At 51.0% G+C, this 14,054-nt stretch overlaps 1 protein-coding gene across 1 annotated transcript in view; it reads left to right on the forward strand.

Annotated features, from left to right (window-relative positions):
* The window catches only part of EAF1 (ELL associated factor 1), a 13,613-nt gene extending 955 nt beyond the window's left edge, over window positions 1-12,658 (forward strand). The window contains exons 2-6 of the mRNA XM_062214874.1: window positions 934-1,028; window positions 3,492-3,628; window positions 5,202-5,404; window positions 6,980-7,198; window positions 9,358-12,658. Coding sequence (XP_062070858.1) covers window positions 934-1,028; window positions 3,492-3,628; window positions 5,202-5,404; window positions 6,980-7,198; window positions 9,358-9,404 — 701 coding nt within the window. The 3' untranslated portion in view covers window positions 9,405-12,658. The remainder of the gene's footprint in view (window positions 1-933; window positions 1,029-3,491; window positions 3,629-5,201; window positions 5,405-6,979; window positions 7,199-9,357) is intronic.
* Window positions 12,659-14,054: the final 1,396 nt, after the last annotated feature.

The raw sequence follows: 14,054 nt of genomic DNA on the forward strand, positions 1-14,054 counted from the left end.
GCGTGATTCACGGGCTTCTGGCTTCCCCGCAGCGCTCACGCTGTTGAGACTTGTTTTGGACAGAGGAGCTAGCCGGTGTGACTCAACGCTTAGGAAGAGGGCGTGTTGGATAATGAAGATCCACTCGGTGTGGCCACTTGCCACGCCATTCCTGTGTGTCTTGCCGACAGGACCAGGGCATCGTTTCCAAACCAGTTTTCTCAGTTATCTCTCCTGGGCGAAGGGCCATGTGGAATGTAAACGGCCTGCAGTTGGAGGCAGGTGTATGTGAACACTGTTGGCCCTGTGCTCTGTCTGCAGTCCGGAAACCCAGGCAAGGGTAACCTTTGGAGATGGTGCGGCATCTGCGTTAAACACCCGCAGTGTGTTTTTGTCAAGGCTGTGGAACTTGAGTTCCAAAGGTTTCTTCGTTCCAAAACTAGGCCGATGCTACTTTTGACGGTTTCTGTGCAAAATGAAATCAGCGTTTGTGATGCTGGGGCCTTGTGATATTTCATGTAGGGTTTTTCGATCACTTTTTTTTATATGCTGTTGCCTTTGATTCTCACAACCGTCAGAAAGCGCCTTGCGGTGGATAATGAGGCGTTGCTTCTCATCTGTCCCTTGGGAGAAGAGGCTTCTCTTTCCTTAATAAAATGGTGTGTAAATTCTGCCCCCCCCCCCCCAACCCACTGGGAAGTCAAAGGGGAAGCTGTGTGGAGGTGCACATGAAGCAAGATTGTCTCTGAGATGGAAATCATTGAAGCTGGATGGTGGCATCCCAAGGGTTCTTCCTCTCTACTTCTGTATTTGTGAAGTTTTTTAGGAATCCTAAGTCATTTCTGTTTTCCATGTATCTGCATAGTAATGATTTGTAATTCCTAAGTGAAAATACCCAGGGAGGCCTTATTGCAAGTCACCTGGTGAGTAAGGGCTTTTTTTCCTTTCCCTTAGATGACTTCAAGCCCGCGTCAATAGACACCTCCTGTGAAGGGGAGCTGCAGGTGGGCAAAGGCGATGAGGTCACAATTACGCTGCCACACATCCCTGTAAGTTTGCTCCGTGGTTGTCTTTTTCATGTAGGCTCACAGTGAATCCTTGTTTAATGGTAGGATTTGAATTTCCTACCGCTTAAAAATTGCTCCATTTTCTAAAGTGCCAACGTAGAGAGGAGAGGAATTTTGGGGAATGGGGGTGGATTTATGTTACCCAGATGCTGATTAAAAATGATTGTCAGGCGGTGGTGTTTGGCACAGCAATTAAAACCCTGCTTGGGATGCCCACACCCTGCTGGGAATGCCTGGTTTGAGTCCTGGCTGCTCTGCTTCCGGTTCAGCTTCCTGCCTATGTGCACCATGGAGGCTGCGGATGATGGCTCGGGTACTTGTGTCCATTTTTTATTTTGAGTCAGTTTTTAACAGATTCAATATAGTTTTTGTAGATAACAGTTCTAAGAATATAATGGTATTGCCTTCCTCCCTCTTGGAAAGTTATTATTATTATTATTATTATTATTTTTTGTTGACAGGCAGAGTGGACAGTGAGAGAGAGAGACAGAGAGAAAGGTCTTCCTTTTGCCGTTGGTTCACCCTCCAATGGCCGCCGCGGTAGGCGCGCTGCGGCCGGCGCACCGTTCTGATCCAGTGGCAGGAGCCAGGTGCTTCTCCTGGTCTCCCATGGGGTGCAGGGCCCAAGGACTTGGGCCATCCTCCACTACACTCCCTGGCTACAGCAGAGAGCTGGCCTGGGAGAGGGGCAACCGGGACAGGATCGGTGCCCCGACCGGGACTAGAACCCGGTGTGCCGGCGCCACAAGGCGGAGGATTAGCCTAGTGAGCCGCGGTGCCGGCCCGGAAAGTTATTTTAAAAAAGGAATGATTGACATTTTCCCCATGCTTCCCCCCACCCTGGCCCATTTGCAGCACAGTAGGCTAGGTTCCTGTGTGTATCCCTAGCCCCTCTTTCTTCCAGGCAATTCCAGCAAAGCCCAAGGTGCTCTGCTGATATGACCACAACAGCTCAAGAGTGTAGGGCAGCCAAGCCAGGAGCCAAGGCAGGCAGAAAGAGGCCTGGCATCTTTTATCTGGCAGAGGGGTCAAGGGCAGGGACTGTAGTTCAGACAAGAGCCAGAAGTTGAGAGCATTCAGCTCACTGTGGGATGAAGAACTCAGGGAGAACCTGGATTGGGCCCCCTCCTGCCAAGAAACACTTTGTGTGAAGCCTCCCACCCCAAGGCCACAATGATTATGGAGTCACACACACAAGGTATTCCTAAGGAACACGTGGCATTGCACCTCATGGCCTTGTCCTGGAGCTTAAAAAGTTCCTGTTAGCTGGTGGAAGGATGAAAAGGCTCAGGACAGCTCCAGGAGACCTGGGAGCCTGGTGGTGAGGCAGAGGGTTTGTGTGCCTTTCAGACTGCCATCTCATTAACTTCACTTCTTCAAACTGCCTTCTGGTTAACTTCTCGCCTTTGGCGGGTTACATCACCTCCCTGTGGACCTCAGCCTCCCACACGTAAAATGAAGGAGCTGAGTAAATAAGCCCCAGGTTCTTTCCAACGGGAACATCTTACTGTGCGAATAAGGAATTAAAGAGCTACGGAGTTTTGATTCTAAACAAGGTATTGCACTCTATATTTGACAAGTATTAGTTGAGCGCCTACCCTGTGCTGCTGGCCCCTTGCTTGGTGCTAAGAATACATTCTTGAACAAAACAAGCACCTTTCTTGTGGGGCTTGTGTCTGGGTGTAAGTAAGTGGAGGAAAACACAGCACTTATCGTAGAAAGTCAGGGAAGGCTTCCCTGAAGAAGTCAGCTTTGAGCAGCTCAAAGAAGGCGGGTCCAGGTGTAGCGAGCAAAAGCAGTTCCCGGAGGCTGGAGTGTGGTGAGGCTGGGAGAAGCCAGTCACCCCTCTGTCCCGGAGCAGGCGGGCTGAGGCTGGAGGACCAGCCACGGGGCTGCTTAAGGTTTCCTCCTTGGGCCTGAGAATACAAGGGGGTGTGTGTGGGGCCGAGGCAGGTGAGTGGCGTGCCGCCCCTACTTGGAGCTACCCGGGAGAGTGACCTGTCTTTGGGGAATGCCCTGTTGGTTACTTGGCATGAGCAGGGAGACCTGGCCTCTCCTGTTAGAGAGAAATGCAGAGACTAAGCACTAGCTTTTACTATTCATAGTGGTAGTTCCGCTCAGTACAGCACACGTAGTAGTGAATTTATTTCTCTGAGTTCCTACTTTCCCATTATTTATGATACTTCCCCAATCCCTTAGAAATATATACAGTAACTTAAAATTTGTATACTGCCTTAGAACCAGTTCCACAGTCAGAGATGCTTGCTGTATTACTTGTCTTTTATTTTCACCTGGAGCACCAGGAATTAGCATGGAAATCGGTTCATTGTGTTCTTTTTGAATAGATTAGCTGAAAGAGTTGGTGAGGTAGCCATCAGATCTCTATCTGCAGATTCCTTCTGCTGCCTCTGATTAGACCACCCTCTGTGTTTTTGTGGCACCCAGGGCTCCACGCCACCCATGACGGTGTTCAAGGGGAACAAACGGCCGTATCAGAAAGACTGCGTGCTCATCATCAACCACGACACTGGCGAGTACGTGCTGGAAAAGCTCAGCAGCAGCATTCAGGTCAAGAAGACCAGGTGCGTGGCCCCCAGGCGCAGACGGGCGTCTCGGAAGCTCCGTGTGGAGGACACGAGCGTCTGCTTCCTCCTAGTGTTCCGTTGGCATCGTTACTCTACTCTGGTCTTCGCAGACGAGTCAATAAAATATATCTTCCTCAAATTCCATAGAAAGACATACTGTCTTTAAGACCTGACACATTGGGCCGGCGCCGCGGCTCACTAGGCTAATCCTCCGCCTTGCGGCGCCGGCACACCGGGTTCTAGTCCCGGTCGGGGCACCGATCCTGTCCCGGTTGCCCCTCTTCCAGGCCAGCTCTCTGCTGTGGCCAGGGAGTGCAGTGGAGGATGGCCCAAGTGCTTGGGCCCTGCACCCCATGGGAGACCAGGAGAAGCACCTGGCTCCTGCCATCGGAACAGCGCGGTGCGCCGGCCGCAGCGCGCCTACCGCGGCGGCCATTGGAGGGTGAACCAACGGCAAAAGGAAGACCTTTCTCTCTGTCTCTCTCTCTCACTGTCCACTCTGTCTGTCAAAAAAAAAAAAAAAGCTTTATAATAATAAAGTCCCTTTTCCCCAGTGACGCCCATGTGTCAGGTCTTTTTTTTTTTTTTTTTTTTTTTTTTAATTTTTGACAGGCAGAGTGGACAGTGAGAGAGAGAGACAGAGAGAAAGGTCTTCCTTTTGCCGTTGGTTCACCCTCCAATGGCCACCGCAGTAGGCGCGCTGCGGCCGGCGCACCGCACTGATCCGATGGCAGGAGCCAGGTGCTTCTCCTGGTCTCCCATGGGGTGCAGGACCCAAGCACTTGGGCCATCCTCCACTGCACTCCCTGGCCACAGCAGAGAGCTGGCCTGGAAGAGGGGCAACCGGGACAGGATCGGTGCCCCGACCGGGACTAGAACCCGGTGTGCCGGCGCCGCAAGGCGGAGGATTAGCCTACTGAGCCGCGGCGCCAGCTTATAAAGCTTTTTTTTTTTTAATTAGTCTCTCGATTATTGGTATGGTGCTACCTAAGGGATAATACTTAAAGTTATAGACATAATTGTGAAAGGAACGTTGAATAGTCTATATTCTTTATTAAAGTGAGAGGATTCATTTTTTTTATAAAATACTTTTGAGGTCAGTATAATACCCAAATAAAACCTTGCCTATTTTTTAAAGTAGTGAGCTTCACAGTTTCATTCAACAGGCGTTGCACGTTGACTATGAAATCAGTTACGAGTTATCTTAGGAGCCGATGTTGTGGCACAGCTGGTGAAGCCATTGCTTGCGATGCCAGCATCCCAAATCAGAGTTCCGGTTCAAGCCCTGGCTGCTCCATTTCCGACCCAGCTCCCTGCTAATGTGCCTGGGAAGGCAGCAGAGGATGGCCCAAGAATCTGGGGTCCCGCCACCCATATGGGTGAGCTGGAGCACACTCAGTACTGGAAATGCAGCAGGCACTCACGTTAAATGAGTAGTTGTCGTGGGTGAATCACACATAGCAATCCTCGCAGCAGTCTAGAAAAAGCGGCTTTGCAGAGGTACAGAATTTGTTAACTGGACCAGAACCACCGCCCTCACCCCTCCAATTGAATGTCTGTCTCATTTCAGAGCTGAGGGGAGCAGTAAAATCCAGGCCCGAATGGAGCAGCAGCCCAGCCGTCCCCCCCAGCCACCGCAGCCATCGCAGCCACCACCACCGCCTCCACCACCCATGCCATTCAGAGCTCCAACAAAGCCTCCGGTTGCATCTAAAACTTCTCCCTTGAAAGATAACCCCTCCCCTGAGCCTCAGCTGGATGACATCAAAAGAGGTAACGTTTGCTGGAGCAGCGGTAGCCACCTGGCACAGGGCGGTGATGTGCGTGCGTAGCCCTCGAGGCTGCTGTGTCGAGGTGGTAGCACAGGTGCTCTGTCGTCAAGAACTTTTCTGCAGAGTTTGCCATTGCAGAGGCAGTGGGGATGAGAGCATCTGCCTGTGTCTTGTTGTGACAGAGCTGAGTGGTCCCCCTGGCAGCGTTCTGCCTAGAGGCGCGAGGTTTCGGTAGACACGCCTGCCGTCCCAAGCTCCGTGTGACACACCTTAACAAAGGAGTCCAGGTGTTGGGGAGCAAACACCAACAGTGGCAGTGTGCCTGAGCTCTGTGTTAGTAGGGGAGCTTGGTCAGGGCCACGTGAAAATACCACGACCAGATGCTTGGTGCCAACACGAAACGTGTGCCAGGGAAGGCCACGAGACCAGTGGAAGTGATGCCGTCTGCTGAAGGAGTTAGCGGTTCTGGCCGGGCGCTCCGCACTACAACTCGAGCCAGCAGGGCTCACCTGGCCTTTCTTCCCCTCGTGGTAGATGGTTTTAGTCCTCCAGACTGACAAGTTGGGGGGCTGAGTGCTTTGTATTGCTGAGTTTTATGAGACAAAACGAAGTCCGTAATGGCAGCAGACAGGGAGAGGTAAGGAGCCATCCTTGGGCAGTCTGCCTTTGCACGCCACAGAATCGCTCCCTGTTAGCCCTGTGCACAGTCGTCACACCTCGCCATTTTTTTTCCCCTCATGAATATTGGAATGCTGTTACGGAAGTTTCCATGTTAGCTGAAACGGAATTAGACTGTGAGTGGTGAGTTGTTGCCAGTTAGGCTTAAAAGAACCGTAGCCGCTCAAAGACCATCCGGTCCTGAGAGTCTGGACGGGAACGGCTGACATCTTTTCTGTGATGTGTTGCTGATGTGTTCAGTGGCGCTGCACGGTTAAATAAGCATGCCTTTCCTTCCCCGCTTCACAGCTGTTAAAAAAAAAAAAAAATGCAGTAGCCGCCATGGATGGCAGCTGGCAGCTGGCTAAGAGTGAAGAGGAGTGTTGTTTGGCCATTTTTCTTCAGTCTTGATTCTTGCTGCAAGCCTGTATTTATTCGTGGGACAGGAAAGCCGGAAGGGCCCTCAGAGGCTGTCTGGCCTTGGTTTTTCCAGAGTGGCTTGGAAGATTTGCTGATTTCCACCTGAGTGTCCCTGCTGGTTAGAGGCCGATCCAAAGCAAGCACTCAGACCTTCCCAGTGAAGAGTTTTTCAGCCCTAAGTATAATATTTCTCTTGTTTGGAGTTCTGCCCCATAAATCACAGGTGGTTGGGTTTTTTGTTTTTTGTTTTTTGTTTTTTTTTGGACTTGGTTCACTTCTCATTTCGTGTATTTTAGCTGAATTTGATGCTTCTATTGTCTCTGCAAACGGGTTAAATATTTTTGCTCTGCGGGTTTCAGTAAATGTTGTCCAGTTGGAGTGTGTTGAACGGCTCCCGTTGCTGTTGGTTTCGCCAGGTCACGGTGTCCAGCGGCAGTGGGGCACCGCCCCAGGGGTGGGTGCTCGCTGCCCCGGCCCACGGCCTGTGGTTTCGTTGCAGAGCTGAGGGCCGAGGTGGACATCATTGAACAGATGAGCAGCAGCAGCGGGAGCGGCTCCTCAGACTCCGAGAGCAACTCGGGCAGTGACGACGACAGCTCCAGCAGCGGAGGCGAGGACAGCGGGCCCGCCTCTCCCCCGCAGCCCTACAACAGCAGGCCCGCCCTTGCCAACGGCACCAGCCGGCCCCAAGGAAGCAGCCAGCTCATGAACACCCTCAGTAAGTGCGCTCCCCGGCCAGGGCCCTGGCTCTGGCTTCTCCTCAGCTGTGAACCTGAAGACATTTGAGGCTCAAGGAAGGAACTTGGCAAAGCTGATTCGTAGCGTACAGGACGGAGTTGCCAAGCAGTGAAAAAACAAAAACAACAACAAAAAAGCTGCACAGCACAAAACTTTCTCTTTCCTCTTGTCCTAACACTAGCTGGGTTTTGCGAATTCTGGAAAATACTGAAGCATACCAGGCTTCAGGGGAGCTCCCTGCTGCCCCAGAGCCTCCAGTCTATGAGAAGGACCCACTGTGTCCAGACAGCAGGTGCCGTCGGGAGGTATCTGGAGGCCTACTGGCCTCTGGCAGGAGGGGAAGGAAGGAACAGTTGGTGTCTGGCTTTTAGTGCAGCTGACCTTAAGGTAAAACAGGACAAGAACAGGCATTTCTCTGTTTTGGAGGCAGGGTTGATTCTCTGCTCTCTCTGGAGCCCTGGTGCATCTTCCTCTGGGAAGTGGGAAGGTCAGCAGCGAGGGTGCAGAAGCTGCCCTGGTTTACGCTCCGGTGCAGCCCTGTGGATGTTGGGGCTGGGTCCGGTTTTGTTGTGGGAGGCTGTCCTGTGCAGGTGGGATGTGTAAGAGCACTCCTGGCCTTTGTCCCTAGCTGCTGGGACCAATCCCCCTCTACTGTGTTGACAGAAATATTTTTTTAAAAAGATTTATTTATTTATTTGAAAGTCAGAGTTACACAGAGAGAGGAGAGGCAGAGAGAGAAAGAGAGAAGTCTTCCGTCCGATGGTTCACTCCCCAGATGGCCGCAACGGCCAGAGCTGTGCCGATCCGAAGCCAGGAGCTTCTTCCGGGTCTCCTACAAGGGTGCAGGGGCCCAAGGACTTGGGCCATCTTCTGCTGCTTTCCCAGGCCATAGCAGAGAGCTGGATTGGAAGAGGAGCAGCCGGGACTAGAACCGGCACCCATATGGGATGCCAGCACTTCAGGCCAGGATGTTAACCCACTGTGCCACAGCACCGGCCCCAACAGAAACATTTTAAGGCATTGCCACATGTGCCCTGTTCTCAGCGTAGGCTGAAGCAGATGAAGAAAACCTGGTGCCACACAGGAAGGACGTTAGGAAAGAAGGGCTTTGGGGCCAGTGCTGTGGTGCAGCTAGTAAAGCTGCCGCCTGCAGTGCCAGCATCCCATATGGGCGCCAGTTCTAGTCCCGGCTGCTCCACTTCTGTTCCAGTTCTCTGCTGTGGCCTGGGAAAGCAGTAGAAGATGGTCCAAGTCCTTGGGCCCCTGCACCCACATGGGTGACCCGGAAGAAGCTCCTGGCTTCGGATTGGCGCAGCTCTGGCCGTTGCAGCCAATTGGGGAGTAAACCATTGGATGGAAAGGCCTTTCAACTCTTTGTCTTCCTGTCTGTCTCTCTCTGTCTTTCTCTGCCTTTCAGATAAATAGGACTTTTAAAAAACCTGTTGAATTAAAAATTTTAAATTTCTCTGAAAGGAAGAGGCAGGTGGGTATCTAGTGAGACCTCTTGTTCACTGGTTCATTCCCCAGATGCCTACTACAGCCAGGGCTGGGTAAGCCAGAGGCAGGAGCTGGGAACTCGGTTCAAACCTCCCATGTGGGTGGTGGGGACCCAGCTATTTGAGCCATCGCCACTGCCTCCCAGCACGCACGTTAGCAGGAAGCTGGCATTGAGAGCAGAACGGGGCGAGAACCCAAGCATTCTGATACAGGTTGTGGACATCCCCAGCAGTGTCTTAGTAACTCTGCTGTTAACCGCTGCCAAACGCCTGACCCCACCATTGAGCTTCGTTAGCGGGAAGCCTAGCTAGGTATTTTCCTTTATGAAGCTACTACGTAGAAGCCACTTTGCCCAGTGGTTAATGCTATTGATAAGTATTTTCTTACTTAGGAACACATTTAAAAGCTGCTTAGCCTACTGCTCTCCCACTCTATCCTAATAAGCACTATTGTTGTGCTTTGCAGATACCAGAAATAGCATTTCTATAAAAATGTTGACTGTACCAGGCTATTTTTTCACCAAGCCAAATTGATTTTTCTCCCTAATGAAGTTGAATTAGCAAGGTTTGACTGTAATGTGATGGTTGAGGCAGTCACTTCTGAGGTCTGTGGTTTCGGTTTGATTCTGTTTTCCTCTGGTAGGAAATGACTTGCAGCTGAGCGAGTCTGGCAGTGACAGCGACGACTAGCTCCGGATCTTTCCAAATCTGCTTTCTGGTGCACAGCGATGCTGCGAGACCGGGCTACTTTGGCGTGGATTCCGTTGTCGAGAGGAAGCGGCGTGGATCAGTGACTGCAGCAGGGCTGGGGCTCTGGAGCGCCCAGATGTTCAAGCCCTTCCCGTAGGGGTGATGGGTGGTTTTCTTATGTAATTTGTGAACAATCTCATGTTTCAGAGTTTAAGTAGATCTGTAGAAGAACTAACAGAATTATATTTCTATTTGGTTAACACTGTTCATGAAAAACAGATACCGCGTGCCCTGGTCCGGTTCACTCAAAGGCCGTGTCTTCACCAGACCAGTGATTCGGTTTCCAACCTGAGCAGCCGTCAGTCTGGCCAAGTGGTCTGCACCAGTGAAGTGAACATCTTTGAGGAATAGGAGAGGGAGGGAAGCTTCAAACTGCATGACAGAAGTATGTTAAAACCACTTTTAAATTATTGACACAAAGTGGTAAGGAAGTTTGGCGGGGCCCCGCCTGGCAAACCTGTGTAGACAAGGACTTGGGCTCAGGGTCCTGAGTGTCAGCCGGGGGGGCCCCTGGAGATCTGCTGGCTCAAGCCCCTCGTTTACAAACCAGGAAGAGGAAGCCCATCATCTGCCTGAGTGCGGGCTTCTCACTGCTTCCTCCTCGGATTTCATTGATTGAAATCAGATTCTTAACACTTGAGACTTTTAGATGTACATCGGAGCTTTTATTGGATTCCAAAAAAAACCAAAATGTTGGGTACTTGTAACTTGAATTCCAAACCAGACAGTCCCTACAAACATGAGGCTGGGCGAGCAGATTAAACCAGCAGCCACTGTGCTAATAATACATCTGCCTCTTTTAAATTGAGGCTTTTCATTCCACGGTGGGTCCACGCTAAGTCCTTCTGTGGGGGTTCGTGGTGGGGGTGGGCATGCAGGGAGTGTAGGGAAGCAGCCTCTGAACAAGCGAACCAGCATTGCGGTTTCCAAACACCAGGGTCCAGACAGGAGTGCTGCCGTGTGGAGCGAACTCAGCCTTTAAGGTCTTTCCATTCAGGCTCCTGGGTAGTGTTCGTGCTTCACTCCCAGCCTGACTTGTATTTTTTTGTGTTTTCGGGTACAACTAAAAGTCACAGGATGGCCGTCTTGTGTGCAGTTCCCAGCTGGCTCTGTGGTTGCAGGAAACTGGTCACGAGGCCATGTTCCACATGGAGCGGTGCGTGGCAGGCTGTCCTTAGTTAACATGTCGTCGTCCATTTCTGCAATTTGAATGTGTCCTGAGAAATTTCCACCCACTTCGATTCAGTGAGCATCAAGACATTGGTGAGGATTCTCCTTCCTCAGGTCCCTCCACTCAGATGCCCCCCTCCACCCCCCCCCGTCTCCCCCCCAAGCTAGTGGAGGGAAGCAGCGTAAACCTGGAAGGGCGGTGGTCCGTGGTGGGGGCTTTGGTTGGAGTTGCACCTTGCAGAGTTGACTGTCTCGTCCACATAGTGACCCACAGCGAGGGCTGGAGACGGGGCAAGAGCCACTGCCCGCACCACCGGAGGCACGTGTAGGAAATAGCCATGTGCTAGTCGCCTGTGGTGAGGTCTCAGCCCATCCCGAGGGTTCAGTGGATACGGTGGCAGGTAGGAACTTATTTATAGGGAGCTGATACCTGCGTTGTAATCCCTATAATGACAGCTCAGGGTAGGTGCCGCCGTGACTGGGAGACTTGAATTATAACTAGATGTGGGAATTGTTTCACTGCTCTTAACTTGCTCACCCTTGGGGGCAGGTTCCAGGAACTTGAACTAAAAATATCTATGTACGCCTCTGCTGTCTCTGTCCCTCTCCCCTCCCTCTCTTTTCTCCCAAAGTCTTGGTTTATATATAGACGGAGCAGTGGTTTGCAGCACGATGGCTCAAGCTGTTTGTTTCTATAGGAAGTTCTTGCTGTGCCCCTGGGCTGGGGGAGTCGAGCTGTCTGAGACCTCTCCCAGTCACGTGTCTGACCTGGCAGCGCTCTGTTGTTCTCCAGCAAGGCTCCAGTGTTGCTCTGCACAGAGCCGCCCACTCCCCACCTTTACCCACAGAGTAAGGAATTTTTTCGTCCCGGGAGGCAAGAATCTGGCCTCACAGCTTCTCACGAGGCCCCTCGTGCCGCCCAGCCAGGACTTGTTCTTCCTGCCGCTGTGCCTTCCTGCCCGCCCAGTCCCCGCTCATGAGGCTCTCTCTAGCTGCCGTCTGCGCGGATGGTCCCGTCGGTGTCCGCCTGCACGGAGCCCTCTGTGTACACTCTGACCTTCCTCTTGTCTCACCCCTGGTCGGTACAAGCTCCTTAACAGCAAGGACGGTTGGTCTCGCCGCATCCCCGGGGGTGTCCGCAAGAGCAGGCAGGTGCTTATAGCCTGGTGCGGGAGGAGACGGAGAAACCTGACCGGGGAGGTGTAGAGGACGGGCGCTTGGAGAACGCTGAAAGACGTGTGCTGATCTTCCTGACTTGAAGTCAGCATTGTTCAAATTGCCTTTTTCGCTCTCTGCAGTGTCTGCTGGAGGGCGGGTCCTTTAGGTGAGGTGAAGAGACACAGTTGGGGGAAACGTAATCCAGATAGACTTGGGATTTGTAATAATGCCACTCATGAGCTGTTGCTGGCGCATTTCTGTAGCAGAACCATTGCTTTCTGTGTGTGATGTCAGTGTGTCTGTGCTTCCGTGGTAGGAAAACTTGAAAGTTCCAAAATGCTTACTTCCCTGCTTGAAAGGCTGGTTCAGCAGTGTGTGTGCGTGTGTGTGCGTGCGGGCGTGCATGTGTGTGTGTGAGAATGATGTATTTATTACATTATTTTGAAAGAGAATTTAGACTGTTATGTGGATATATATTAGGTACAGCCAAATTGGATATTTTCCATTTGGCAAGGAAGGTAGGATTTCTGACACTCAGGCCGTAACCAGTAGATTGGAAGCGAAGACCAATTGAAGCACTAGGAAATGTGTGGTTTTGTTGCCCCTGTTTTTTCTGACTTAAGTTCATTGTCTCATTCTTTAATGATTTTTTAAAATCTTGTGCCTAAAAGTTTATTTTGCTTAATTATGAAGTAGACATGCATGTTTACATTTATGTAAAGTATTTGCTGTGTAAAGTTTTTTTTTTTTTTTTGGGGTTTATTCTCTTGAAAGATCACTATATTTAAATAAAAAACGGAGGTCAGCAATGTAGTTACTGCTTTGTTTTTATTTTTACTGGAAAAAATGAGCAATGTAGGGTTCTTTTAAAGACACTTTGCTTAGAGCTAATTTGATTAATAAAATGTATTCCTTTTTAATTTGGTGTTTCTGATCACTGGGAAGTACACCTCAGTTTTTTAAAAGTATGAAATTCAAAGCTGAAAGATGATTTTAGCAAGCCACAAGGCATCTGAGGCCATTTTACTTGGCTATGCAAAGGTTAGACTGAATCCTTGGACATTTTGCAGCCATCTTAGTTCACCCAGTTCCTTCCATGCCACGCCTGCACATGCATCTCTGCCCCCAGTGGTCCCGCCCCTTCCACCCCACACCTCAGCTTTAGCAGTGCCCACATCTGCCCGTGGTCTTGGCTCCACTAGGCACCAGTGATCGTGTTCCTTTTTGATTCTCTGAGGCGTCTCTGGTGGGTGCTTAATGAATGTGGGTTGAATATATGTTAGAACAAGTCTCCGATTCTGCTGCCACTCCCTCAGCTACTGGCTGTTCCCTGAGGTGGAATAAGGAGACTTGGGCCAGCTCAGGGGGGACATGGTGTGTGTACATCCATCACCTCAGGGAGTTTCTTCTTAGGGAACTGTTGCCACTATAATGGTATGTAGTAAACCATCCCAAAACACAATGGGTTTGCTCACAAGTCACTGTGGATTGGTGATTTAGATAGGGCCTGGCTGGACAGTCCTGGGCTTCATCTGATCCAGGGTGGCCTTGGCCATCACAACTGGAGCTTCTCAGTTCTGTTCCGTGTGTCTCATTCTCCAACAACCTAGCCCAGGCTTGTTATGGCAGAGGCAGAGATGGGAGAGAGAGGGAATCGGAAATGCTGCTGTCACAATTGCTAACGTGTCACCAAAGCAAGTCACGGGGTCAAGTTGAGAAATCACAGAGTAGAGAAATACACTCTGCTGATTGGGAAAGGGTGTGGATACATAGAGATAGTAAGAATTGGGGCTATTAATCTGGTAATCTACATTATCAGGCTACAACATCCACACACCCAATCCCATGTCTCCATCATGGCTGAGAACACAGTCCCCTCCAAGGTGCTTCTTGGGGCTGGCATTTTTTCCCAGCCAGATAAAAACCCCCATAGGAGGTAAGCCAGGTTTCTGTTCTCAGCTCCTGCAGCTGGCGCCAGATGCAAACCAATGGCTCCCCTTGGCTCCCCTCTCCCCCTAGTCACTCCAAGCAGTTTGCTTCCCTCCTAGCCTCTCTTACACTATGCCAGTAATCTATTGCCAAGTAACAAACTACCCTCAAAACACAGTGGCTTCAAACCACCACGGCTTTGTCTCATGGAATCTGTTGGTTAGAAATTGAATAAGAACTTGGCTGGATAAGTCTGCCTGCAGCTTCACCTGAGCTCACTCAGCTGGTGTGGGCTGGATGGAAGGATCCAAGTTGACCTCACTCACATGTCTG

The sequence above is a fragment of the Lepus europaeus genome, chromosome 2 (assembly GCF_033115175.1).
Source record: "Lepus europaeus isolate LE1 chromosome 2, mLepTim1.pri, whole genome shotgun sequence".
Classification (NCBI taxonomy): domain Eukaryota; kingdom Metazoa; phylum Chordata; class Mammalia; order Lagomorpha; family Leporidae; genus Lepus; species Lepus europaeus.